This window comes from Oncorhynchus clarkii, chromosome 8 (genome assembly GCF_045791955.1).
Source record: "Oncorhynchus clarkii lewisi isolate Uvic-CL-2024 chromosome 8, UVic_Ocla_1.0, whole genome shotgun sequence".
NCBI lineage: Eukaryota > Metazoa > Chordata > Actinopteri > Salmoniformes > Salmonidae > Oncorhynchus > Oncorhynchus clarkii.
The window spans coordinates 39,575,003-39,601,651 of record NC_092154.1 but is presented as its reverse complement, the minus strand read 5'-3'; the positions used below and the strand labels follow the sequence as shown (position 1 = coordinate 39,601,651).

The 26,649-nt window shown below is 44.5% G+C and overlaps 1 protein-coding gene across 2 annotated transcripts in view; it reads right to left on the bottom strand.

The window, feature by feature from the left end:
- LOC139415381 (utrophin-like) overlaps nt 1-26,649 on the bottom strand; it is a 180,354-nt gene that overhangs the window by 80,416 nt on the left and 73,289 nt on the right. For both annotated transcript variants that reach the window (XM_071163488.1, XM_071163489.1), the window contains exons 3-8: nt 26,458-26,614; nt 17,260-17,389; nt 15,424-15,692; nt 15,003-15,149; nt 13,797-13,875; nt 3,380-3,440 (exon numbers count right to left, since the gene is read on the bottom strand). In XM_071163488.1, the coding sequence (XP_071019589.1) occupies nt 3,380-3,440; nt 13,797-13,875; nt 15,003-15,149; nt 15,424-15,692; nt 17,260-17,389; nt 26,458-26,614 (843 nt within the window). The remainder of the gene's footprint in view (nt 1-3,379; nt 3,441-13,796; nt 13,876-15,002; nt 15,150-15,423; nt 15,693-17,259; nt 17,390-26,457; nt 26,615-26,649) is intronic.

Sequence of the window (26,649 nt, the reverse complement as noted above, 5' to 3'; positions counted from 1 at the left end):
CCGAATCCTCTTTTTCCTTTCACGACTCTGATGAGCCCGAAGCGAAGAATACGCTGCCTTCGGATACGGCTGCCTTCTGAGAATTTGCAGGTAATCGAATAAACCCCCACTCCCCTCCATTCTGCTAGCGAAAGTGCAATCTTTGGACAATAAAATAGATGAGTTTCGCGGAAGATTAAACTACCAACTGGACATTAAAAACTGTAACATCTTATGCTTCACGGAGTCATGGCTGAACGACGACAACATCAACATACAGCTGGCTGGTTATACGATGTACCGGCAGGATAGAAGAGCAGCGTCTGGTAAGACAAGGGGCGGCAGTCTATGTATTTTTGTAAACAACAGCTGGTGCACGATATCTAAGGAAGTACCGAACATTTTATTTAATTTTACTTGAATACCCAAGTCCAAGTCCAGAACAGAGGCTGGGAAACACACAGTATTAAATAGAGCCATGACTACATGGAACTCTCTGCAACCCTAGGTAACACAAACTAGCAATACAACCATATTCATGAACACATTACGGCAATACGGGACTGTGAAGAGAGACAGACATTTGTTTGTATTTCATTTTTGCATTGCAGTATGTCGTGATATGTGACACGTGGTTGTGATACGACTGTGATATGTGGTTGTCTCACTTGGCTATCTTGAGATGAATGTACTGGCTGTGGGTCGCTCTGGATGGGAGCATCTGCTAAATTCTAATGTAAATGTAGTGCTATGTATATTGTGTATTTTATTTGTTGTGTTTTGATTCCTGTTTGGACCCCAGGATGAGTAGCCGCTGCCTATTATTACTGAATCTGAATCTGTCCTCAGCAGGTAGTGAATGAGTGAGTGATATAGATAGCAGCACATTTCCCCCGAAAACATCCTTAAATGACATATCTGTGTGACGAGTGAACATCATTACAACGGGCCTCTGGGATGGAGTACTACCTAAAACCTAGGAAACTCTACATTTATGTAACCAAAAAGCTACAGGAAAGTGTTGTTTACAAGAGTGTGTGGCCAAGCTGCAGCAGAGTAGTGTGAATAGAATGACAGAGGTGAGTCTGCTATTCTGCTTCTTCCTGGCTCCAGGTTGCCTCGGATACTGGGTGCATAATTACAGTGTTTAGAATCCTCTGCATAATGACTACTTCCCCTGGAATTTCCTGTTTGGCTTGGCTACTTCATCCACATCACAGACCAGAGAGAAGATAAAGGATGTATAAATGTCATACCCCCCAAAAACATGCTAACCTCCCCTGTTATTGGTAATGATGAGAGTTTAGCATGTCGTGGGAGTATGATCTTTGTGCCTCCTTAACTTTCTGATTCATTATTCACAATTCATTCAGGATTATCCGTAACCATGGTGGCATCCAGAGTCATGCAGAAGTGTTCAGAAACATATTATAATCTTACTTACAATAAAAGGGACTCCAAAATGACACTTATGATTTACCATTGATTTCTATTGGCCACAAAATAATCTGAAACACAACTAAAACTCCAAATATATCTAACAAGTGTATCTAACACTTTTCCTGCATCTTCTGTGACAGTCCTTGTGGTAGACGTATCTCCAACCATAAGTGCCTGCATTCTCCAATTGACATATTCCAAATACATTTTTCCTCTACTCCTACCCTCAAAATGTTATATATTTTTTCTTTCCTCTTCTCCTTTGCATTTAAAAAAATGCAAACCCATACCACACGTGTCCCGTAGAGTGTAATGTGGACAGAAGACAGCGGCAGTCCACTATTATACCCTGACAGTGTTCTGGACGTCTGAGCCCACTGAAATGCCAGAGGTCAGCTGGGGGTCAACTAGGATGGCAGAGTGTGTCGAGGTGTCCGTGTGTAACCGTTTGATTTGCTAGTGTGTCGCTTCTCCCAGGGAGGAGAGGGACAGGGTTACAGCGTGGTTTAAACAGCGGCCATTGTGCAATCAGGCTGACGATAAGTGGGATGAGAGAGGTGGGGGGCAAGAGCCAAATTAATGTGCCAAAGCCTGATGTTGTGGTCACAGAAATATCACTACACTGTAAGTGACCTACAATTAGCCATGTGAAGGCTGTGGCAGAGTTTTGAATTCACTCAGAAGATATTTGAGAGATGTTTAATCACAGACGACAACAGTGGCAATAACTGAGTGTTGCAGCTCCCGGTGGTGGCATTAATTTGAATGAGGTGAAAACCTTACAGTGTTTTGGATTTGAGGAAGGCTTTCATTAGGCTGATTTCTCGCCCTTTCTCCCCTTCTTATAGGGTCACTCAGGATGAATGTGAGTGGGGCTCAGCTAGACCCGTGGTGAAGTTGTTGTGCTATATAATACAGAGTCAAGAATGGTACATATGGTTAAAAAGTGTGTGTTTGTTTGTGTGTGTGTGGGGGGGGGGGGCAAGGGTTCGGTAGTCGGCCGCTTGAGGGCCAACACCTGTGATCACAGAGAGCTGTTGTTGATTCCAGAGTTCTAAGCCCGTCCTCTCTTCCCAGCCTCTTGCTGCTTTCATCTCTGATGCTTTCCAGTGCAAAGCTCCAGGGCTAAACAAATTGCAGGTGTTCACAGGGATGCCTCCCTGTCTCACTCAGTATCTCTCACAACCTGTCTCTGTACCTCTACCTCCTTATCACCCCCTCTCCCTCTTTCATCCTCACCCCCATCTCTCTCCGACTGTCATTTCCTATGAATCACTATTTTTCTCTTTCTACTCATATCCTTCTCTCTCAGTTTACTTATCTCTCAGTAGCCCCCATATCTCTATCCACTTTCTGTGTCCACCTGTCTCTGTCTCTTTCTCTCTGCATGTGTCGGTCTGAAAGCCATCCTGAGTGGCTATCAGCACAAGCCTCTCCCTCCCTCTCTGCTTTTTTAATCGACCATGCTGCTAAGCCTGTCTGTGACTATATTACAATGCTGTGATACCGCTGCTATAGACCGACTGCAAAAGGGTCCATGAATACTTCGTCATTATCACAGGTATTATGCAAATCGGAAAGACCACCCGGCAAAATGAATGACCAACAATTGACATTGCACTGCGAATCACTTCAAATTCAATATTATGCTTGTGGAAACATTCAAGAATTGAATCCAACCCTTAAAGTTTAATACTTAATTGGTGAAACTGCCAAGTCCGTTTGGGATGCTCCTCTCCCCTGTTTCTCCTCTCATAAACAAAACAAAAACTATAACAAAGGTGCTGGGGGCGAACAGTGGCGCTGTTTCCCCAAATGAGGATTCGATCTTTAAAGGAAACTTCAGAGCATTAATAGAATCACGCACTCACAAGTCAAATGAGTTACCATACAATAAGCATAAAGACAAATGATTCTTATAGCATGCATAAGCAGCATGTTTTCAGTAAGTGTTACTCACTTGATGTAGTACGGAACCTTATTCTGAGAGAGCGCCCTCTGCCACGGCAGCTGCACAGAGGCTGTTGAGAAAAAGGAGGAAGATACACCACGTGAATATAAAAACATGCAATATTTGCAGCACAAACCTTTCGAGCCGCACGCACGCATGCTTTTTAGTCTTTCACAGCCGCACGCTTCTGCAAATATCCGCTAATGGTTCCGTAATGTAATTGGCTTGTTGTACAAATGCGATTCCCACTATGCATGGAATTGAAAAAATTATGGGTATAACTTTTGGTCAGTAAGTTAAGACGGCCGTATCTTGTAAAAATGTACTGCGTCGTCTAAATAACCGGTTAATGTGTTCCAACGGCATGTTATTGTTAGATGACACAGATAAAGGGCAGAACAAAACGGAGAGAAGGAAAGTGGATGAATTAGCTGAACTTCAAAGCCAAAACACAACCATCATAAAGTGCTTTGAGAGATGAGTCAAGAATCGTATCACCTCCACCTTACCTGATACCCTAGACCCACTCCAATTTGCTTAAAAGCCCCAACAGGTCCACAGACGACAATCGCCATCACACTGCACACTGCCCTATCCCATCTGGACAAGAGGGATACCTATGTAAGAATGCTGTTCATTGACTACAGCAATGAACAGCTGTTCATTCCTGAGGCTCGGAACCCTGGGTCTCGACCCCACCCTGTGCAACTGGGACCTGGACTTTCTGACTGGCCGCCCCCGGGTGGTGAGGGTAGGAAACAACATCTCCACCACGCTGATCCTCAACACTAGGGCCCCACAAGGGTACGTTCTCAGACCTCTCCTGTACTCCCTGGCCATAAACTCAATCATCAAGTTTGCAGACGACACTATAGTGGTAGGCTTGATTACCACCAACGACGAGACAGCCTACAGGGAGGAGGTGAGGGCCCCCCCATCCACATCAACAGGACCGTAGTGGAGAAGTTGGAAAGTTTTAAATTCCTCGCCGTACACATCACGGACAAACTGAAATGTTCCACCCACACAGACAGTGTGGTGAAGAAGGCGCAACAGTGCCTCTTCAACCTCAGGAGGCTGAAGAAATTTGGCTTGTCACCTAAAACACAAACTTTTACAGATTCACAATTGAGAGCATCCTGTCGGGCTGTATCACCGCCTGGTATGGCATCTACAGCATGGCTCTCCAGAGAGTGGTGCGGTCTGCACAGCGCATCACCGGGGGCAAACTACCTGCCCTCCTGGACACCTACAGCGCACGATGTAACAGGAAGCCATAAAGATCATCAAGGACAACAACCACCTGAGCCACTGCCTGTTCAACCCGCTATCATCCAGAAGGCGAGGTCAGCACAGGTGCATCAAAGCTGAGACTGAAAAACAGCTTCTATCTCAAGGCCATCAGACTGTTAAAGTGACTAGTGATACCTTTATTAAATGTATTAAAGTGGCAAGAGATAGATAGCAAATATTCCTTTTTTCCAGAAAAAAAAATGTTGTAGCCAAAAATAACTCCGTTAGTTCTTCACATTTGGCTGAGAAAACGACCGGAAATTGCGGTCACGACAACGGCAAAAAATATTCCAAATTAGCTCCATAATATCGACAGAAACATGGCAAACATTGTTTAAAATCAATCCTCAAGGTGTTTTTCAAATATCTAGTCGATAATATATCAACCGGGACAGAGCTTTTTTCAGTAAGACCTCTGTCTTTTGCGCGAGAAATACACAAGAGCCATCAGGTGGAAACTGACGCAATGTTGTTGTACACGCTCATTTTTCAAAATAAAAGCCTGAAACTAACTTGTGATACTAGACACATTAAGGAAGCCATAGAAAGAGGAATATCGTTGATATCCCATTCACTGCTCAATAGGGAAGCATATGAAGGGACTCTTATTTAGAAACCGCTGCGTTCCTGATTGGATTTTTCTCGTTCTTTTGCCTGCAATATCAGTTCTGTTAAACTCACAAACAATACCTTTACAGTTTTGGAAACTTTAGAGTTTTTTCTACCCTAAGCTGTCAATTATATGCATATTCTATTTTCTGGTCCTGAAAAATAGCCCGTTTACTTTGGGAACGTTATCCCCAACCTAAAACAATGACCCCTAGATTCAACAGGTTAACCTGTTGAGTCTATGGGGGCGCTATTTCATTATTGGATAAAAAAACGTGCCCATTTTAAGCGCAATATTTTGTCACGAAAAGATGCTCAACTATGCATATAATTGACAGCTTTGGAAAGAAAACAGTCTAACGTTTCCAAAACTGCAAAGATATTATCTGTGAGTGCCACAGAACTCATGCTACAGGCGAAACCAAGATGAAACTTCAAACAGAAAATGAGCAGAATTTCTGAAGCTCTGTTTTCCAATGTCTCCTTATATGGCTGTGAATGCACCAGGAACGAGCCTGCGCTTTCTGTCGTTTCTTCAAGATGTCTGCAGCATTGTGACGTATTTGTAGGCATATCATTGGAAGATTGGCCATAAGAGACTACATTTTCCAGGGGTCCGCCCGGTGTCCTTTGTCTAAATTGGTGCGTAATCTTTAGTTGCGGGCATTTTCTCCTGGGATTCAGGACAGAAAGCACACTTCCACTAACGATATATCATCGAAGAGATATGTGAAAAACACCTTGAGGATTGGTTCTAAACAACGTTTGCCATGTTTCAGTCGATATTATGGAGTTAATTTGGAAAAAAGTTTGGCGTTTTGATGACTGGATTTTCGTTTTTTTTTGGTAGCCAAACGTGACGCACCAAACGGAGCGATTTCTCCTAAACAAATAATCTTTCAGGAAAAACTGAACATTTGCTATCTAACAGAGTCTCCTCATTGAAAACATCTGAAGTTCTTCAAAGGTAAATTATTTTATTTGAATGCTTTTCTGGTTTTTGTGAAAATGTTGCCTGCTGAATGCTAACCCTAATGTTAACGCTAAATGCTACGCTAGCTAGCTACTGTTACACAAATTATTGTTTTCCTATGGTTGAGAAGCATATTTTGAAAATCTGAGATGACAGTGTTGTTAACAAAAGGCTAATCTTGAGAGATAGCATATTTATTTCATTTGCGATTTTCATGAATAGTTAACGTTGCATTATGGTAATGAGCTTCAGGCTGTATTCACGATCCCGGATCCGGGATGGCTAAGTGCAACTTTAAATAACGCCACTTTAATAATGTCCTACATACTCATCTCATATGTACTGGAAGGTGATGGAGTCCAGATGAGTATCATGATGACGGGCAGGTGTGCATAATGATGAATCCCAGGACTGGTGGTTAGTATACCGACGATGTCGAATGCAGTAACCCCCCCCCCTCCCCTCTGGCCGCAGGACTACGCCGACCAGAGGGACGACCCCGAGGACGAGGAGCGGGCGGCGAAGGTGGAATTCACAGATGATGTTGGGATCCAGAATGTCCTCTACCGGAACCCAACACTGCTCCTCTTGGCCATACCCCTCCCAGTCGACCAGATACTGGAGCCGACCCTCACAACGTCGAGCATCCAGTAGGGATCTGATGGCATAGGCTGGACTCCCCTCGATATCCAGGGGGGGTGGAGGGGTGTCATGGGGGACAGCATTAGCTAGGGGACCAGGAACCACCAGCCTGAGAAGTGAGATTTTAAATGAAGGTGAGCTACATTTGTCAATCGGAACCTGTAATCTATACGTCACTTTGTTGATCCTCCGGAGAACCTTGAACAGCCCCACAAACCCGCTGCTCATTTTCTTGCAGGGCAGGCAGAGTGCGAGGAGGCCTGGTAGAGAGCCAGACACGATCCCCAGGGTGTAACACAGGGGTTGCAATGCTCCTTTTGACAGTGGACAGCGCGCTGGAGTCTCATGTGAGTGTTGCTCCACATTTCTGCACGCCGGAATCACTCATCAACCGCAAGAGTGTTGGTCTTGGTCCATGGAGCCAGGGCCGGCTGAAAACCCAGAACACACTGGAAGGGGGTCAACCCAGTGGAGGAGTGACGTAGCGAATTCTGGGCATATTCTGCCCATGGAGGGAGAAGGAATCGAGCCCACTCTCCCTGCCGGGCCTGACAGTGACTCCTCAGGAACTTTCCCAGCTCCTGGTTCCTCCTCTCTACCTGGCTGTTGGACTGAGGCCGGTACCCGTAAGTGAGGCTGACCATGACCCGTGAGCTTCTCCATAAAGGCTCTCTGTCCTCCGGAAGGCCATAATGCCGGAAGACCTGCTGGAATAGTGCCTCAGTGACCCGGAGAGCAGTAGGGAGACCAGAAAGAGGAATTAAACAACAGGATTTTGAAAATATATCCACAACAACCAAAATGGTGGTGAATCCGTCCGAGGGGGAAGATCAGTAACAGAGTCAATAGATAGATTGGACCAGGAACGCTAAGGCACAGGAAGGGCTTTCCCTGCTGCAGTGTTCCAGGGGGATTTGGTAATTGGAGTAAGCTCAAACCCCCCCTCTGCCCTCAAGGGGGATGACCGAAGAAACATTTAAACAGAGCCATGAACCCCTCATAATAATCTAGCTCCTCCTTTCCTCTCTCCCAGATGGCCACAGCCCATTTCAAGTCATTTCAAGTCAGCAGAAAAATAACAGCAGAAAAATAACCGTGGCAACCTTGGACCTGTCGTTGGTGGGAGCTCCCATCTAGTGTGTAAAGTAGCGGGAGCACTGAAGTAGGAAGCCACGGCATTTAGATGGGGCCATCATATTTATCAGGGCGGGACAAACAGGCGTCGCTGACCTGAGCGGGTTGCTGAATGGGCTGTTGTGCTGACTCGCTGGTTGTAGAGTATCCTCCACTAGTTAACGAAAACGCCTTCCAGGTATGTTCGAGACGTTGCACACTGCGAAGAACCTCTTCCATAGCCGTACCCAGTTGTGCCAGCTGGTCATGTTGTTGACTTAGAAGGTATCCCTGCTCATCGACTGTCTGGAGATATTCTGTTTTCCTGTTGCTTCCATTGTTTGAGTCAGTATTCTGTAACGGAGATGCTGAGAGTCGAGAAGCAGGTGCAGGTGAAACATTTAATAAAACAACAAACATGAACTGAGATAACATAACAGTAGCGTTTATATCATTATGTGTACGCTTAAACACAGGAACAATACTGACTGAGGAAAGAACCAAAGGGAGGGACAGATATCGGGGAGGTAATCAGGAAGGCGATGGAGTCCAGGTGAATATCATGGTGACTTGCAGGTGCGTGTAAGGAATGATGCCAGGTGTGCATAATGATGGATCACAGGACCTGTGGTTAGTATATCGGTGACGTTGAATGCCGGAGGGGAGGAGCGGGAGTAGACGTGAGGGTGAATGCATATCCAATATGAGTGTGTGCATGCATTGAGTTATTGAGCTTGTTTTGGCTGATTTCAAGGGGCTACATATGACAAACAATCTTTTTCCCTTCCATTTGTACTGATCTTTAACCAGTAATGACGACATTCCCGTGGGAAGAAGGGGTTGGCCCTTTGGAGCCTATGTTTGGAGCCCTATTCACACACAGTCAGTTCGCTAAGTCAATAGATACATCTTTGGGAGCGAGGTAAGAGAGAGACCGATTAAGTTGATGAATAAAGTTTGGGTGGCAATCAGCTTTGAAATCAGCATATTTTGCAGTATGGTTTGCATATTATCACAAACAAAGGGTAGTGGATTGATGTTAGCTGCCTTCAGCTTTAAGCTAGCAAGGAAAGAGAAAAAATGTTAGCGAACGGTAATTACTAACGGTTTCAACATTTTTACATTGTGTGTCGCATTATTCAAGTGTGTTGACTTCTGTGCAGCATGACAGAGCTAACATGATGCAGCCCAGACTCCCAGTGCAAGCTAAGTGAAGCAGGCACGGTGCACTCACTTAAAAAGGGGGACATCGTCTGCGCTGATAGACAGACTTGATCCGTGAGACACATTTGACAGAAGTACCAAAAGTAAAACAAAATCTAGTACCGGACCCTTTTTCACGTTCTAGTATCGAAGTACAGAGGTTCAGAATACCAACACTAATCAGGAGAGATTATAATAAGAATCAAATAAAGAACAGAGTAGCAGCAGCATATGAAGATTGTGAAAGTGTGGTGTGTATATGTGTTGTCGGTATGTGTGTGTATTTGTGCGAGAGTGTCAGTGTAATGTGTGTGAGTGAGTGTATATATTGTGTATATACAGTCTTCCAAGTGTGCATAGTCAGTGCAAGATAGGGTCATTGTAACCATTTTGGGTAACCAAAACATTAGCAGTCTTATGTTTATTTAGCAGTCTTGTGGCTTGGCGGTAGAAGTTGTCTCGGAGCCTGTTGGTCCGAGAGCCGATGTTCTGGTACCGATTGCTGGAAGGTAGCAGAGTGAACAGTATGTCTATGGCTTTGGTGGATGAAGACTTTGGCAATTTCTTGGACCTTCCTCTGATATAGAGGTCCTGGATGGCAGGGAGCTCAGCCCTAGTGATGTACTGGGCTGTCCACACCACCCTCTGTAATGATTTGCTGTTGAGGGCAGTGCATTTGCCATACCAAGTGGTGATGCAGGCAGTCAATATGCTCTTAATGGTGAAGCTGTAAAAGCTTTTGAGGATCTGAGGACCCATGCACAATCAGCTCCTTAGTCCTACTGATGTTGACGAAGCTGTTGTACTGACATCACACTTTCAAGGCTCTGATCTCCTCCCTGTAGACCGTCTCATCGCCGTCGGTGATAAGGCCTACCACCGTTGTGTCGTCAGCAAACTTGTTGGTGTTGGAGTCGTGCGTGGCCATGCAGTCGTGGGTCAACAGCAGTACAGGAGGGGACTAAGCACACACCCCTGAGGGGCACCCGTGTTGAGGGTCAGTGTGGCGGAGGTGTTGTTGCCTATCCTCACTACCTGGGGCTGACCCATCAGGATGTTCAGGATCTAGTTGCAGAGGGAGATGTTAAGTCCAAGGTTCCTGAGCTTGGTGATAAGCTTGGAGGGGACTATGGTGTGGAACACTGAGGTGTAGTCTATGAACAGAATTCTCAGTTATTTCCCCTCTTGTCCAGGTGGAAGAGAGCAGTGCGAAGTGCAATTGAGATTGCGTGATCTGTTGGGGCGGTATGCAAATTGGAGAAGGTCCAGGCTGTCTGGGATGATGGCTTTGATGACTGTCATGACCAGCCTTTCAAATCACTTTATAAATACAGACGTCAGTGGAAGGGGAATATAGCCATTTAGGCAGGTTACCTTCGAGTTCTAGAGAACAGGGTCAATGGTCTTTAGCTTGAAACATCTTGGGATTACAGACTGGGACAAGGAAATATTGATAATGTCCGTGAAGACACTTTCCAGGTGGCCTGCACATACTCTAAGAATGCACCCTGGTATTCCATCTGGCCCGGTGGCCTTTTAACCTGTTTAAAGGTTTTACTCACATCGGCCATGGAGAGTGAGATCACATAGTCAACTGGAACAACAGGAGCTTTCATGCAAGACACTGTTGGTATAATCTGTGTTTTTTGGTTTGGTTAAGTTTGTATGGTCACTCTGGAGACTACATGAAGCCTGTGACTGATATTGTAAACTCCTAATGCTATCGGATGAATCATGGAACAGATCGCTGTCTGTACTAGCAAAACGGTCTTGTAGCCTCACATCTGCTTCATCAGATCACTTCCAGTTTGAGCTTTCGTTTTTTAAATGGGAAGCAGCAGGATAGAGTCATGGTCGGATTTGTCGAAGGGAGGGCGATGGAGGGCCTTCTATGCGTTGTTTTGGGTAGAATAAAAGTGGTATAGCATTTTGACGCCCCTTATGGCGCAAGCGACGTGTTAGTAGAAGTGAGGTAGAACGTTTTTAAGTCTCCCCGAGTTAAAGTTTCCTCCTAAAAAATGCCCCTGGGTGTGTGGTCTTTTGTTTGTTTATGGCCCCATAAAGTATTGTTGGCTTCTGGTGGGATGTAGACAGCTGTGATATTTTGAATAAGAACTCTCTTGTTAATTAAAAAGGTCTTGTAACGGTTTTCTTGAGGTGAAGGAGAGGCGGACCAAAATGCAACGTGATTTCTATTCATGTTTAATTTATAAAGACACTATACATGAACAAACTAACAAAACAATAAACTTAACGAGAAAACCTAACAGCCTATACTGGTGCACAAACAGAGACAGGAACAATCACCCACCAAACACTCAAAGAATATGGCTGCCTAAATATGACAACGATAAACACCTGCCTCTGATTGAGAACCACTCCAGACAGCCATAGACTATGCTAGATAACCCTACTATAATACAATCCCAATACCTACAAAAAAAACCAAGACAAAACACACCACATAAAAAACCCATGTCACACCCTGGCCTGACCAAATTAATAAAGAAAACACAAAATACTAAGACCAGGGCGTGACAGGTCTACAGCTTACCATGGTGCATTCTATGTCTGAGTTTCCTTCGCACTGGAAGAGGCGCACCAGTTGTTGTTTATGAAAGGGCCTGACCACTAAATTATTCTGTCATCATTTAAGTAATTTGTTGTAACGAGAGGTACTAGGGGTGTTGTACAAAAGGTTATCAGCGATTGGATTGTCTAACCAATCAGAGTATCATAGCAAATGGCGAATTTTAGAGCTGCCACTTTACCCATGTGTGTTCTGGCTCTCGCCCGAACCATCAGTTTCTGGACCAATCAGACAGCCCCTAATGTGTTCGCATTCAGTGAAGGGGATGTACTCAGATCCAAACTGTCGTCCGTGGGCGTGGCGTAGCATTTGCTCGGAGCAAGGAGTCTGGGTATCCAGGCAATAATAATGCAGCTTTTCAAGTCTCTCTGATAGGAGACACTGGAACGAAGCTCATCCATCTTATTCTCGAGTGACTGGACATTTGCCAATAAAACAGAGGGGAGTGCCAGTCGATTTTTTCTTCATCTCAATCTCACCAGGACTCCAGCCTGTCTGCCACGTCTACAACTGCAGTGTTTTGGTAGCCCATGAAAGAAAAGAATAGGGTCTGGTATAAACAAGGGTACAGCTATCAGAGTCGGGTTTGAAGTTGAAATTGAGGTTAGTAACTGTCGATCTAACGTCAAAAAGTGCTTGGCGGTATTGTGTGATAATAGTAAGAACTTTAAAACTTCATAAACTCAAAAAAATGTGCTAAAGTTGATTTGAAACTTGTAAAGTTTCGACCTTCTCTGTCAGTTACTATGAGAAGGAACGGTAGATTCTTTCTATGAGAGATGAAAGGGGAGCCAGAATGGCATCTTTGCTGATACAATAACTCAGCTGTCAACACCACTCAGGTCTATGGACACACGACAACTATGTTTCCTCCCTATCCCACCACCCTGTTATCATCAAATGGAGGACACTTTGGATCCATGTCAGAGCCAAATGGGGTAGACAAGGGAGAGGTTGGATTTGAGATGGAGAGAGCAAAGGGACATAGCAATGAAATAGAACACTTCTGTATAATTTGGAGTAAATGTTGATGGAAGGAGGGGATGAGGGGGGAGGGGTGTGGCTTTGTCTGTCATTAATGATCCCTCCCTCCCTCCCTTGTTAATGACCACTGGTCTGAAAGGAAAGTGAGTCAGAGGAGAGTTGTAATTAAGCCTTGAATGATTCAAGAGTGAAGAACCTTGCCTCCTGTAAACAACCTGCTTGAGTATGTGTTTGTGTGTGGGTGCGTGTGTGTGTGTAGGAGGCAAGGGATGAGGGCAACCCTAACAAGTACAACAGCAACAACAAAACATAATGTAGAGGCTACCTCCGAGACATTCATAGGCTGAATCGATAAACTTCAAGGGAAGTCATTGGAACGCGAGGTCAGTACAGGTGCATCAAAGCTGGAACCGAGAGGCTGAAAAACAGCTTTGATCTCAAGGCCATCAGCCTGTTAAATAGCCATCACTAGTCAGCTACCAACCATTTACTCAACCCTGCACCTTAGAGGCTGCTGCCCCATATTTTCTATGGGCAAGTCAGTTAAGAACACATTCTTGTTTACAATGACAACCTCAGAACAGTGGGTTAACTACCTTGTTCAGGGGCAGAACAACACATTTGTACAGTTCAGGGACTCGATCTAGCAACCTTTCGGGTACTAGCCCAATGCTCTAACCACTAAGCTACCTATACTGTACATAAGCATTGAATCACTGGCCACTTTAATAATGGAACAACAGTCAAGTAATAATGTTTACATACTGTTTTACTCATCTCATCTGTATATACTATATTCTATTATACTGTATTCTAATCAATGCCACTCTGACATTGCTCATCCTAATATTTAGATATTTCTTACTTCATTATTTTACTTTTAGATTTGTGTGTATTGTTGTGAATTGTTAGATATTACTGCACTGTTGGAACTATGAACACACGCATTTTGCTACACCCGCAATAACATCTGCTAAAAAGTGTGTATGTGACTAATATACTTTGATTTGGCTACTCACTGGATAGGAAGTGCTGGGAGGAAGGGCCAAAGTCTCTGTGGGCTTCCTGAAGGACCTGTAGTCTCTCTTCAATGGCCACCTGCACACCAGAAAGCAGAGCGAGTTAGACACACACAAACACACCTGTATCCCGCCAGCACTATATTGACCGGTCCAGCTGAGTGTGTGTGTGTGTGCTTGCATGTGTGTGCATTGCTGAGTGTCCTTACTGTGTGCAGTGACTCAGTCATCCTCCCTAGAGTGAGGATATAAGGCTGTCTCTACACAGGGAACCAGGAGGCAGACAAAATGTGTCTTCCACACTTTCATCCAGCCCCAGTGAATCTCTATGGGGTGCCTGGTGACTGAGTCCTGCTCTGCCGTTTGCCCTTCTGTTTGATCAGACCAAAGTGGCACGGAGTCCTATCTCAGTGGTCATCATCAACTCCAGCATGGCAATACCAGGGGTGGGGGGGGGGCATGGAGAAGGAAAGGGACGGAATCTAAGATCTCTCTCTTGATGTCTCTTTTTTTCCTCTTTGTCACACACACACGCGCGCACAGGCACACACATTAATCTAAACAGCATAGTGACAAATGAGCCTGAGGGGTGCACGAGTAAAGCTCTGATCCCAGGCCATCAGCAGGCTGGACCAGGACACTAGTCCGCTGTGTCAAAAAGTGTTATTTATCTATAGTGACAGAAGTCCACAACATAGAACTCAGTAACCTGTAGAGGTAGACAAGGGGAAGGCCACCTCTCCTCACCCCTCTCTGTGTCTGAGCTAAAGTACAGCAGGCTGACAGAGAGAGAGACGTCAGGAATAATGAGTGAAAGCAACAACAAAATGACACAAACAGGTGGAAAGAGATGGACAGAAGTACTTGACTACAAAGACAGCAAGAGGGCTAATATGACGTTGACAGAATAAACATGAGCGTACAGACAGGTCGAGATCTGAATAAGGTGGGTGAGAAAAAAAGAGTAGAAAGTAGAAAAGTCAAGAATATGATAGCTCGTAAAAGGAGGAGGGTTTTACATTTGACCTTTTAGTCATTTAGCAGTGACACGTACTCCCAAGTATGACAACTCCTAAAAGGGAGGAGGTTTGTAGCTGTGACACCTCTTCTTAAGTATGACACATAAAAGGGAGATGGTTTTAGGCATGAGACCCGTTGCCCACCTGTAAAAGGGGGAAGGTTTTAGGTGGGACACCCATAGCCCACCTGTAGTAGTTTCCAGTGCATGTTGAGGTCATCCAGTTGCCTGGAGGAGGTGGAGGACAGCTGCACATCCAGAGGAGCCAGTTCACCAGACAGCTCATTCACCACATTCACGTCCTGCCTCAGAGGGGCCATCTCCTCCTTGAAAGCCTGGAACATACACAGGATGCACACCCACAGGTCAGTGTTTTGATGTGGGCAGATGTATTTATAACATACTGTTATGGTGCAGGGGTGATACCTGTACCAATGGTGATTAGATGTTGACCTAGGTAATTCATTTTTTTGACACTGATTTATGTACAAGTTAATCACTACCTACACTTGTTGGCCCTAAATGTTTTGTAGTGGACGTAAAAAAAACAACGTCCCTCTCTCTCTTTCCCCCTTAATAAATCAGTAACACCCCAGTGACTCCCCTCACCGTGGTCTTCTCTATGTGTTCCTGCAGTGAGTCTATGAGCAGGTCTCCTACAGGCTGCCAGCCAGCCTTGGTCTCTTCTGCCCTGGCTAGCCGCAGGTCCAGCTGGTTCATGTTGCTCTGGAGCTCTTGTAGCCTCTCAAATGCCCTTTCTACCTGACTCTGCCATCCACCAGCGTGGTCCTGCAGACGCTCCCAACGCTCCTGCACCTCCGCTGTCTGCTTCCTGATGGCCCTGGTCACACCCTGCGCCTTCTCCTCTGGAGTCAGGTCTGTGAGAAGGGTAGAGAGGGAGGGAGGGAGAGAGAGAGAGAGAGAGAGAGAGAGAGAGAGAGAGGGGGGGGGGGGGGGGGAGAAAGGGAGCAAGGACAAAGACTTTAACAACCTCAAAGGGGAAAGTTGGTTGTACAATAAAAGCAAGCATTTAAACTTGAAGAGAGACTTATGAGCCAAAGAGAAAAGAGCATGACCAATGTCCACAGTCAACCATCTTGTCTGCAGACCTGAAATCTAAATCATAAACACCCTAAGCACACATCAAGGGTCTGTCTGTCTGTTAGTCTGTTAGTCTGCCAGCCAAGCACACATCAAGGGTCTGTCTGTCTGTTAGTCTGTCAGTCAGCCAGCCAAGCACACATCAAGGGTCTGTCTGTCTGTTAATCTGCCAGCCAAGCACACATCAAGGATCTATCTGTCTGTCTGTTAGTCTGTTAGTCTGCCAGCCAAGCACACATCAAGGGTCTGTCTGTCTTTTAGTCTGTTAGTCAGCCAGCCAAGCACACATCAAGGGTCTGTCTGTCTGTTAGTCTGTTCGTCTGCCAGCCATAGATGCCACACACCACAGACAGGACCAGTGTGGGGTTAGTCAGCCACACACCCCAGACAGGACCAGCGTGGGAGCTGTCTGTTTTGAAAATAAGAAGGCCAGGGAACAAAGGCCAGGGAAAGTATGGGAGCTTTGATTGGGTTGAAGAGGATCTGAAGACTAAGGTGTTCTCACCCAATGGGTTCAGTTAGACTAGAGGAGACAGAGGTGTCCGTGCTGGCACTGGTCTCAGTTTTACCCTGTGAAGCCCTTTGTCCCTCCTGTGAAAGCATCCAATCACAGGTTTTAGATCAGATTGAGATCAGATATACCCTTTACAGTCAAACACCCCTTTCGAAAGTATCCGAGGTCATTGCAGGGCTGGTTTCAGATTACACCTACCCTCTGATATACCACGCAAAGAAATCATCCTACCCGTCACAGCCCTTAGATCAGTTCTTAACCACCGATTAGACCAAAGGCCCCTTTGATAATTACATCAAAGATCACACAGAAGGGCCAGATCTCTGCCTGCTCGGAGCTCTGGCCACACCCTCCCAGATTGTCTCAGGGGCCTGCTACATTATTTAACAGCACGATTCTGTTAAAGAGGAAATGTGCTGACACAGCGATGACTTCACTGTTTCATCCTCTTAGGCCCAGCAGCCTTTAGATACAGAATTACTAATGAGTTCTGGTGCGTATTTAGTGTTTGGGTGTATTCTGAGCCTCATAGCACACACCACATAAACATCAAGTGGATTGGGCAACTTCTGAGGTGCTTTTCAAGGATATTCTCACCCACCCTGATACTGGGTTTCACCAGATCTTGGTTTTGGAGGGCCACTATGTATGCAGGTTAAACGGAATGGTCAACATAAACTGACCAATACAGACATCCGTTACGTAGGTTATGGCACATAGTAGGTTTTATAAAGGAGTTCAATTAAATTATAACGTAAGACTAAGTGACGGTTGATGTCACTGGACTTTGGCGTGTGCGTATTCAGGCAAGTCAGTGACAGGAGAATCACCTGTTTTGGGCTGTAGGTTCTTGCATGGTTCTCCCGGCCCCTCGATGGACTGGTCAGCCAGGAATGTGTGTGCCTGGTCCAGTGTATTGGCCACAACATGCTCGCGGTCCTTCAGCTCCGACCACAACACCTGGGGAGAAACACACACTGGTCAATTGATACTGTCCTTTTAACCTGAATGTTTTACTCAAAATGTATTACTCCTAACTGAGCTCTTTCATGTCAGTTAGAAAATGTTGCCTAAAATATCAAACAGTGTTTGTAACGGCGCGTGGGTCAAATCACTGGGGAAGCCAAGTCCCCCCAAAATATTACAACCCACAGTATGTGTTGTGATAATTGCGTTGTTCTCTCTGTAACCTGTCAGTCCATATGCATATTGCACGTAACAAAAGTCCCAAAAACATATTTTATGTAACAAACAGTTACATGACCTACATCATGGTCAAGCAAGGTAATGTTTCTGACATTTTCGTACTACTAAACAACTAATGATTTAGAACCACGTAGAGTTACCGCAAGATGCAAAGAAAACAGGACCTGCCTCCACTATTCCAGCACCATTTCTACTTCAACATCATCTAATCACCTATGCTTAGTCTAAAAAGGTGAAAACTAAAAGAAACCAAAAATGATTTAGTCCAATAAACATAATCTAGATATGATGTGGCTGTCCATGGTACTGATTTCTCTGTGTGTGCGCGCACAAGTAGGAAAAACATGTTGATTCACCCTACTCGTAGAGAAACGCCAATGCCATCCTCCTCTTTCATGTTGCCTAAACAGTCTATGACTCTGTCATACAGCACATGCTTTTAGTTTTTGTTGTCCTAGGCTACCTGGTTAAAATGTTTGTTCGCTAGACTCACCTCATGGGCAACGATGTGCCAGGCCAGCAAGTAAACATTTGCATACTACATCAAGTTACGAATTGAACTTCCATCCTCTCAGGCCAGGGGCACAATGTATGAATTAATGGTTGGATCAGAATCGCCATTGTAATCATTGGCGAGCACTGCAAATTAAGTAAAACCACTAGTCCAAATCTCCAGCCATGGCTAATTTAGGAAAGGGCCGATTTTAACTTGCTAGCTTGCCACCAGAGGACATTGACACAACGAGATGCAACAATTCCATTTTTTTTCCTGTCAATGATGTTTGGCTTCTGATGTGATTGGTCTGAAGCCAAATCCAAACTGGCTTCCTTTGACACTTTTCTTTGTTGCGCCAGGACCATTCACAGCTCAGCTCACTCAGTTCAGGTTGTCTAATATTCTATAATGTTTTTCTATCAAGGGAGGCCAAATGCTCGCTGGCTTCCTTGGCATTCAATGCTACATGCGGAAACAATGTCATACTCTTTCTGACCAGACAGCATCAGATAGATACGCTACACATCCTGAGACAGAGGGGTGCAGTTTTGTTCACTCAGATGCTTTTCCCGGTGAGATACACTACACGACCAAAGGTATGTGGACACCTGCTCATCAAACATCTCATTTCAAAATCATGGGCATTAACATGGAGTTGGTTCCCCTTTGCTGCTATAACAACCTCCACTCTTCTGGGAAGGCTTTCCACTGCTGGAACGTTGCTGTGGGGACTTGCTTCCATTCAGTCACAAGAGCATTAGTGAGGTCGGGCACTGAAGTTGACCGATTAGGCCTGGCTCGCAGTTGGCGTTCCAAATTCATCCCAAAGGTGTTTGAGTGGTTGAGGTCAGGACTCTGTGCAGGCCAGTCAAGTTCTTCCACATCAATCTCGACAAATAATTTCTGTATGCACCTCGCTTTGTGCATAGGGGCATTGTCATGCTGAAACAGGAAGGGGCCTTCTCCAAAATATTGCCACAAAGTAGGAAGCACAGAATTGTCTAGAATGTCATTGTATGCTGTAGCGCTAAGATTTCCCTTCACTGGAACTAAGAGGCCAAGCACGAAACATGAAAAACAGCCCCAGGCTATTATTCCTCCTCCACCAAACTTTACAGTTGGGACTATTCCTCCGGGAAGGTAGAGTTCTCCTGGCATCTCAGATTCGTCCATCAGACTGCAGGATGGTGAAGCATGTTTCAGCACTCCAGAGAACATGTTTCCAGTCCAATGGCAGCGAGGTTTACACGCCTCCAGCCAACGCTTGACATTGTGAATGGTGATCTTAGGGTTGTGTGCCGCTGCTCGGCCATGGAAACCCATTTCATGAAGCTCCCGACGAACAGTTATTGTACTGACGTTGCTTCCAGAGGCAGTTAGGAACTTGATAGTGAGAAGATTTTACACGCTTCAGCACTCGACGGTCCCATTCTGTGAGCTTGTAAGGCCTACCACTTCGCAGCTGAGCCGTTGTTGCTCCTGGACGTTTAGACTTCACAATTAATAGCACTTACAGTTGACCGGGGCAGCTCTAGCAGGGCAGGAATTTGACAAACTGACTTGTTGGAAAGGTGCCATCCTATGACTGTGCCACTTCGAAAGTCACTGAGTGACGAAAGAGAGAGAAAAGATAAATTAATTTGTATATTTTTTTTCTTGGTCAATTTGTCTGGCATCTATGAACACACACGACTGCACATTAGTGAACTCAAGCAATAATAATGTCGTTTTCATCAAAATGATAGATACTGCAAGGACCGTCTTTATCTCTAAATGTCCAAGTGCCTCAGTGGAAGTGCCTGTATTGGAATCATAGTTTTCATCTCCCAGTATCATCAACGTTGTGAACTCTATGTGAACCCTATTTTCCCCACTGTTCAGATTCCTATGGCAGCCTATCCACTACAAAACTACCATCTCCATATCAAACAAGTAAAAAACTAAAATGTCACTTTATTCAACCCCACCTTACATTCGACAACAAGACATTTTCCATTCAAAGGAACGGGTGTCTAGACGCACACATACTCATACAGACGCACGAACGTAAGCACGCGCACACACACGCAGACTATACTGAGATGGGGTCTCTCCTCATCCCAGCACTGTAAACAATAATCTCAACATCTATTCAGGTGATGGCAGCAATTCAGAATGTGCTCCCTATCTAACCTTCTCTCATCGAAAGAGACAACAAGAGATCGAGAAGAAAGAGAGAGAAAGAGGAAGATAGCAGGAGCAGCGATTGAAGGACGGAAAGGCGGGTCAAATGAGATTTCCCTGAGGTAGTTAAATTAAATGAGCGATTTAGAATAAAGCGAGAGACGTTCACACAGCACTGTTCACAACACAGCAGCCTGCAGGCTTCATCAGAGGACTCACTAATACCAAATTATCACCCACACATTCTCTCTGTCATACACTCCCTCTCTTACCCTCTTTCTCACACACACTCTATCTTTTTGTGTCCTATTTCACTAACTCAAAGTCACTCTACTATCCTCTCTCTTTCTCCCCCACATCCTCCCTTCATACACACACACACGCACAGGTTAGTCCGGTGGGGACTAGCGGTCACTCTCTAAATGAGTAGCGGTCACTCTCTAAATAACAATTATTTATTTAACTAGGCAAGTCATTCTAATTTACAATGACGGCCTACCCCTGCCAAACCCGACGACACCCTACAGGAATCCCAATCACGGCCTGATGGGACACAGCCTGGATTTGAACCAGGGACTGTAGTGACGCCTCTTGCACTGAGATGCCTTATACCGCTGCGCCACTCGGGAGCCAAACTAACATGTGTGCCAAAACATCCACTACAAGGGACGAGAGGAAGAAGGGGAAAGCAGGACTATATGTACCAGAGTAATTATTCTTGTTTTGATATAGCAGCCGGAACCCCAGGGGGCCTCTGATGCCTAACGGGCTGTGTGATTGCTTTGTGAGAGGACGATGTCAGAGAGAAATAAAGAGGAACTACATTATGTTGTCATTATATTTCAGGTAAGGTGCAGGTGCAGACAATGTCAAAGTAACAACAGTTTACTAATCGATCAGGGGCAGGCAAAAGACAGGTCCAGGGCAGGCAGAGGTCGGTAATTCAGATAGGTGGGGCAAAGGTACAGAACGGCAGGCAGGCTCAGGGTCAGGGCAGGCAGAACGGTCAACACCGGGAAAACCAGGAAACAGGCACAATCGAGAGAAAGGAGCAGGGTGAAAAACGCTGGTAGGCTCGACGAAACAAAACGAACTGGCAACAGACAAACATAGAACACAGATATAAATACACAGGGGATAATGGGGAAGATGGGCGACACCTGGAGGGGGGTGGAGACAATCACAAAGACAGGTGAAACAGATCACTGTGTGACAATTGTGAGCCTTGCTGTTTTTATAAAGGCTTATGGTTTAATCAGACAGGACGAGATGAGGAAGAGAGAGTAGCGTTGAAGAGATTATGACAGTATGCTGGGTTGAGTGTTGTAGTAGGATACATTTCTTAACACCTCTTGAATATAGGGGGCACTATTTTCATTTTTGGAAAAATAACGTTCCCTAAGTAAACGGGCTATTTTGTCAGGACAAGATGCTAGAATATGCATATAATTGACAGCATAGGATAGAAAACACTCTAAAGTTTCCAAAACTGTAAAAATATTGTCTGTGAGTATAACAGAACTGATATTGCAGGCGAAAGCCTGAGAAAAATCCAATCAAGAAGTGACTCCAATTTAGAAACCTCTGCGTTCCTATGCGTCCCCATTGAGCAGTGAATGAGATATCAACCAGCGATTTAATTTGATTGCTTTTCTGATTTTTGTGACCAGGTTGCCTGCTGCTAGCTAGGCATAATGCTATGCTAGGCTATCGATAAACTTACACAAATGCTTGTCTTGCTTTGGCTGTGAAGCATGTTTAAAAAATCTGAGATGACAGGGTGATTAACAAAAACTAAGCTGTGTTTCAATATATTTAACTTGTGATTTCATGAATAGGAATATTTTCTAGTAATATTTATGTCCGTTGTGTTATGCTAATTAGTGTCAGTTGATGACAATGCTCCCGGATCCGGGATGGGTAGTACCAAGATTAACAGACATATGGAAATACTTACAAAAAAGAAAACATTAACAGTTATATTTGAGTATGCTTCATGTCAAATCAGATTTTAGAATATATATTTTCTTCATAATAATATATTTAATTTCTACTTTGGCAGAGTTGAGGAAATAAATGAAGTAAGGGAAGACAAGGACATTGAGAGGTAGAGGTGATTCATGTGCCTTTATATAAAAAGAAAAGAGGGAAATTGAAAGGGTGTTGGTATTGGCAGTGGGTATAAAAATAGCCGTGTCTTCAAATATCTTCCTGACGAAATATTGAATTATGTTATATTATGCAAATGTCCCCTATGGTGGACAGAACACGTTACTACTACATTACACAGATGGAACATTTTCACCACACAATAATAACAGGAAATACACACTTTTGTAAATCCTCAGATTGGTGATGATGCTATAAAAGTTTAAAGTCATCACAATTACACAAAATCGATTGAGCAACAGCATCAGTTTCAACTTATGTTTTAGGAATATAAATAATTGTTTTAACATATTTTTTTTACAAGATTCTACTTAATCAGGTAAAAACTACTGAATGAGTTCTTTATTTTGATGATATTACTGAAATCGTGAAAACGTGTTTGTCTTGCCTACTTATGAACAGGGCCTTGAGGAAAAACACTCAAAGTAGAAAACAACCATTAAAACACAAGCTGATGCGCTCCCTTTCAAGGGGAAGTAAAACAACTTTCCTCAATTGCCGTGATGAGATAAGAGATTCCGATCTGTCTGAGGAGGAGAAAATAGGGAAACAAGATGCATGAAAGGCAAAGAGGTTGACAGTCTTCTGCTAACTTTTCTCCTCTCTGATACAGTAGTTGCAGTATTGGTTTTGGCACTAACACTAACAGATTTGTGACTCTTCAGAAAAACATTATTCTTCAACTAAGAGCAGAATAAGTGGTGCTACAGGGACAAAAAATCCCCCAGGATGACATTTTTTCAATGCACTGTAAGCCTGGAGTGTATCTTGTGAGACGTGACCTATACTGTGTGTTGTGTACAAAACAGCAGAGAAGACGGTCTTATCGGCCCCTACCCTGTGCAGATGAGGAGATGATAGCATTACAACACAGTAGAGAGGAGAGAAGGCTATTTTCAGACCTCCATGAATCCGGCCTCTCCTCCCTTTTACTTCCCGTCTCCTCAAGGCGGTCAGTGTGAATTGAAGCAGAATCATGCTAACTCTGGAAGACATAGCTGATAGGATTGGAACCTGGTCTGGTCGTCTGCTGCAATAGCCAATTCGTGACAATGACTGATGAGTTGTGCCTTCTGAGATGCCGTTCTGCACACCACTGTTGTACTGTGCTGTTATTTTGTTTGTTTGTGGCCCGCCTGTTAGCTTGCACGATTCTTGCCATTCTCCTTCTACCTCTCATCAACGAGCTGTTTTCCCCACAGAACTGTCCATTCTAATGTTCAATCAAACATTAACTGAATGCCTTGATGCCTGTCTGGCTGCTTTACATAGCAAGCCATGGCCACATGACTTACTGTCTGTATGAGCTCCCGTGGGACAGCAGTCTACGGCACTGCATCTCAGTGGTAGAGGCGTCACTACAGACACCCTGGTTCAAATCCAGGCTGTATCACAACCGGCTGTGATTGGGAGTCCCATAGGCTGGCGCACAATTGGCCCAGCGTCATCCGGGTTTGGCCGGTGTAGGCCGTCATTGCAAATAAGAATTTGTTCTTAACTGACTTGCCTAGTTTAAACTTTTTTTTAAAAAGGAGCAAACCAGCTTAATATACTGGCCACTGAGTGTAGTTTTTCATCACGTTGTTCATGCTGGATTGAAGGTATCACCTGCGTTAGGGATGGCACACCTACAATGTAAACTGCTTCCTACAGAGGCTCTGGGCACTAAAATAAATAAGATAGACATCTTCAAGGCAGTTTCATCCAAACGAAGGGTACTTCTCTACCTCTGGCCTTGGCCCCTCAAAAGTCAGAAAGCTCCCCTACAACCCAGTAAGACATGACATTCGAGACTTGGCTTTGCTAAGTAAACAAAATGAAAGCCAACCAACAAAATAAAGGACTTTAAAGTTCACCAGGCTCAATTCAGATACATAGGAATCCCTCAACACTAGAAGTTTCTAAAGTTAAATAAGGAGAAACAAATTAAAAGTTAAGTCATCAATGATAGGTAATTATTCACAGAAGTTCAAAGTCAGAAAGTCTCTCTCTGTTTCACTCTCTCTCTGGTTCTTTCTCTCTCTCTCTCTCTCGCTCTCTCTTTCTCCCTCTGAGAGAGATAAGGTTGTGGCAAAGCAGCAGTTTAATTTAATTTTACTTTACAACCTGCCCATCCAGGTACAAATGGTGCTAATCAATCACACAGACAGTGTGATTAAACCACCTTAGCGTAGCTATACAGATTATATTAGCTTCAACTTTGGCTTCCATAGCTTAACATAGGCTGTGTAAAAATGTTAGCTTGGTTTAGCCTCTCAACTGACAGTAATATTAGCAAAATGAGGACAACAACACTCGAAACTTAAGCCTCCAGAAACAGTGAGTTAATTAAACCCCTTCAAAGCCAGTAAATAGCAGACACACACTCCTAATCACTCCTTTTAATTATATACTTCACTCAGTTTTAATTATATACTTACATACAACATATTGTTGTAGCTTGTCCCCACACTGAGAAGAAAATGACAACTGTTGCAGGGAGATAAAAGTAGAGAGTGATTAAAAAAAGGCCACAAGTGCTCTCTTCTCGTCCCCCTCTCTCCCCCTACGCCTCTCTCTCCCGCTCTAAAATCGGTTAATTTAATAAAGTTGATTGATGAGTTTAATCAGTGAGACGCTTACACAGGGCTTTTATTGGATAATTGAATGTGTGATTAATAAAAGCTATTATCAGCAGACAAAAACACAGACACAATCTGGAGGAGGAAAAGGGCACTGTCGGGCAACACCCGCCCCGGAATAACAAAATGTCTTCCTTTTCCGCCCTTTCATTTGTTTACATTCATCTATATGTACTGTAAACAACTAGCTGTATTCATAAAAACAGAGGAGAAATTATGTTGTGATGTACGGATTGATGTGCCCCAATAAAAATGCAACGGTTCTGTCGTTCTCTTTGAGGGATTCAGAAAATGTCTCTTTACTCCCTCCTGAGCTCTTCATCTCAATCTCACCTCCTCCTCTGCTTCTACGCCTGTCTCTCCATTAACATCATCCTTCTCTCGCACTCCTCTCTCACTTCTTCTCCATCGCTCTTTCTGTCTCCTTGATTTCTCCGACCGTCATTTCATCATCCTTTTCTCCCGCTCCTTTCCACTCTGCTCCAGCCCTCCTATATCTTCCTCTTTATTCATGGGAGTGGCTTAGCTTCCTTCCTTCCTTCCTTCCTTCCTTCCTTCCTTCCTTCCTTCCTTCCTTCCTTCCTTCCTTCCGGACATTTCCCTGTATCTTCCTAAGCCTCCATTCAGACCTCCAATTTCCATATACCCATACATTTACTGTATGCATAGTACACCAAAATAAAAAAGCAACATGTAAAGTGTTGGTCCCATGTTTCATGAGCTGAAATAAAAGATCCCAGAAATGTTCCATATGCACTAAAAGCTTTCTTCTCTCATATTTTGAGCACAAATTTGCTTACATCCCTGTTAGTGAGATGTTCTCCTTTGCCAAGATAATCATTCTTCTGACAATAAAAGGCTACTTTAAAATGTACAGTTTTGTCACACAACACAATGTTACAGATGTCTCAAGTGTTGAAGGAGCGTGCAATTAGCATGGTGACTTCAGGAATGTTCACCAGAGCTGCTGCCAGATACTTGAATGTTGATTTCTCTACCATAAGACGCCTCTAACGTCATTTTAGAGAATTTGGCAGTACGTCATGTGGGCGAGCGGTTTGCTGATGTCAACGTTGTGAACAGAGTGCCCCATGGCGGCGGTGGGGTTATGGTATGGGCAGGCATGAGCTACGGACAACGAACACAATTTCATTTTATTGATGGCAATTTAATGCACAGAGATACCGTGACGAGATCCTGGGGCCCATTGTAGTGCCATTCATCCGCCGCCATCACCTCATGTTTCAGCATGATGATGCACAGCCCAATGGTCGCAAGGATCTGTACACAATTGCTGGAAGCAGGCATGGTAATGACTGTGTAAAAGTTGTGTTACGGTACAGACCGTACAGTGGCTGTGTTACGGTACTGACCTTGCAGTGGTTGTGCTGCTGCAGCAGGGTGGGGACATCTCCTCCTATGGGCATCTGTTTGGCCAGTTCCTTCTCCTTCAGACAGATCCACCTCCACAGCTCCTCCAGCAGGCTCTGAAGACGACTCCAACGCTCCGCACTCGCCTCCAGGTGAGCCCTGGAAACAAATGGCCATAACATGGTTAAAATATG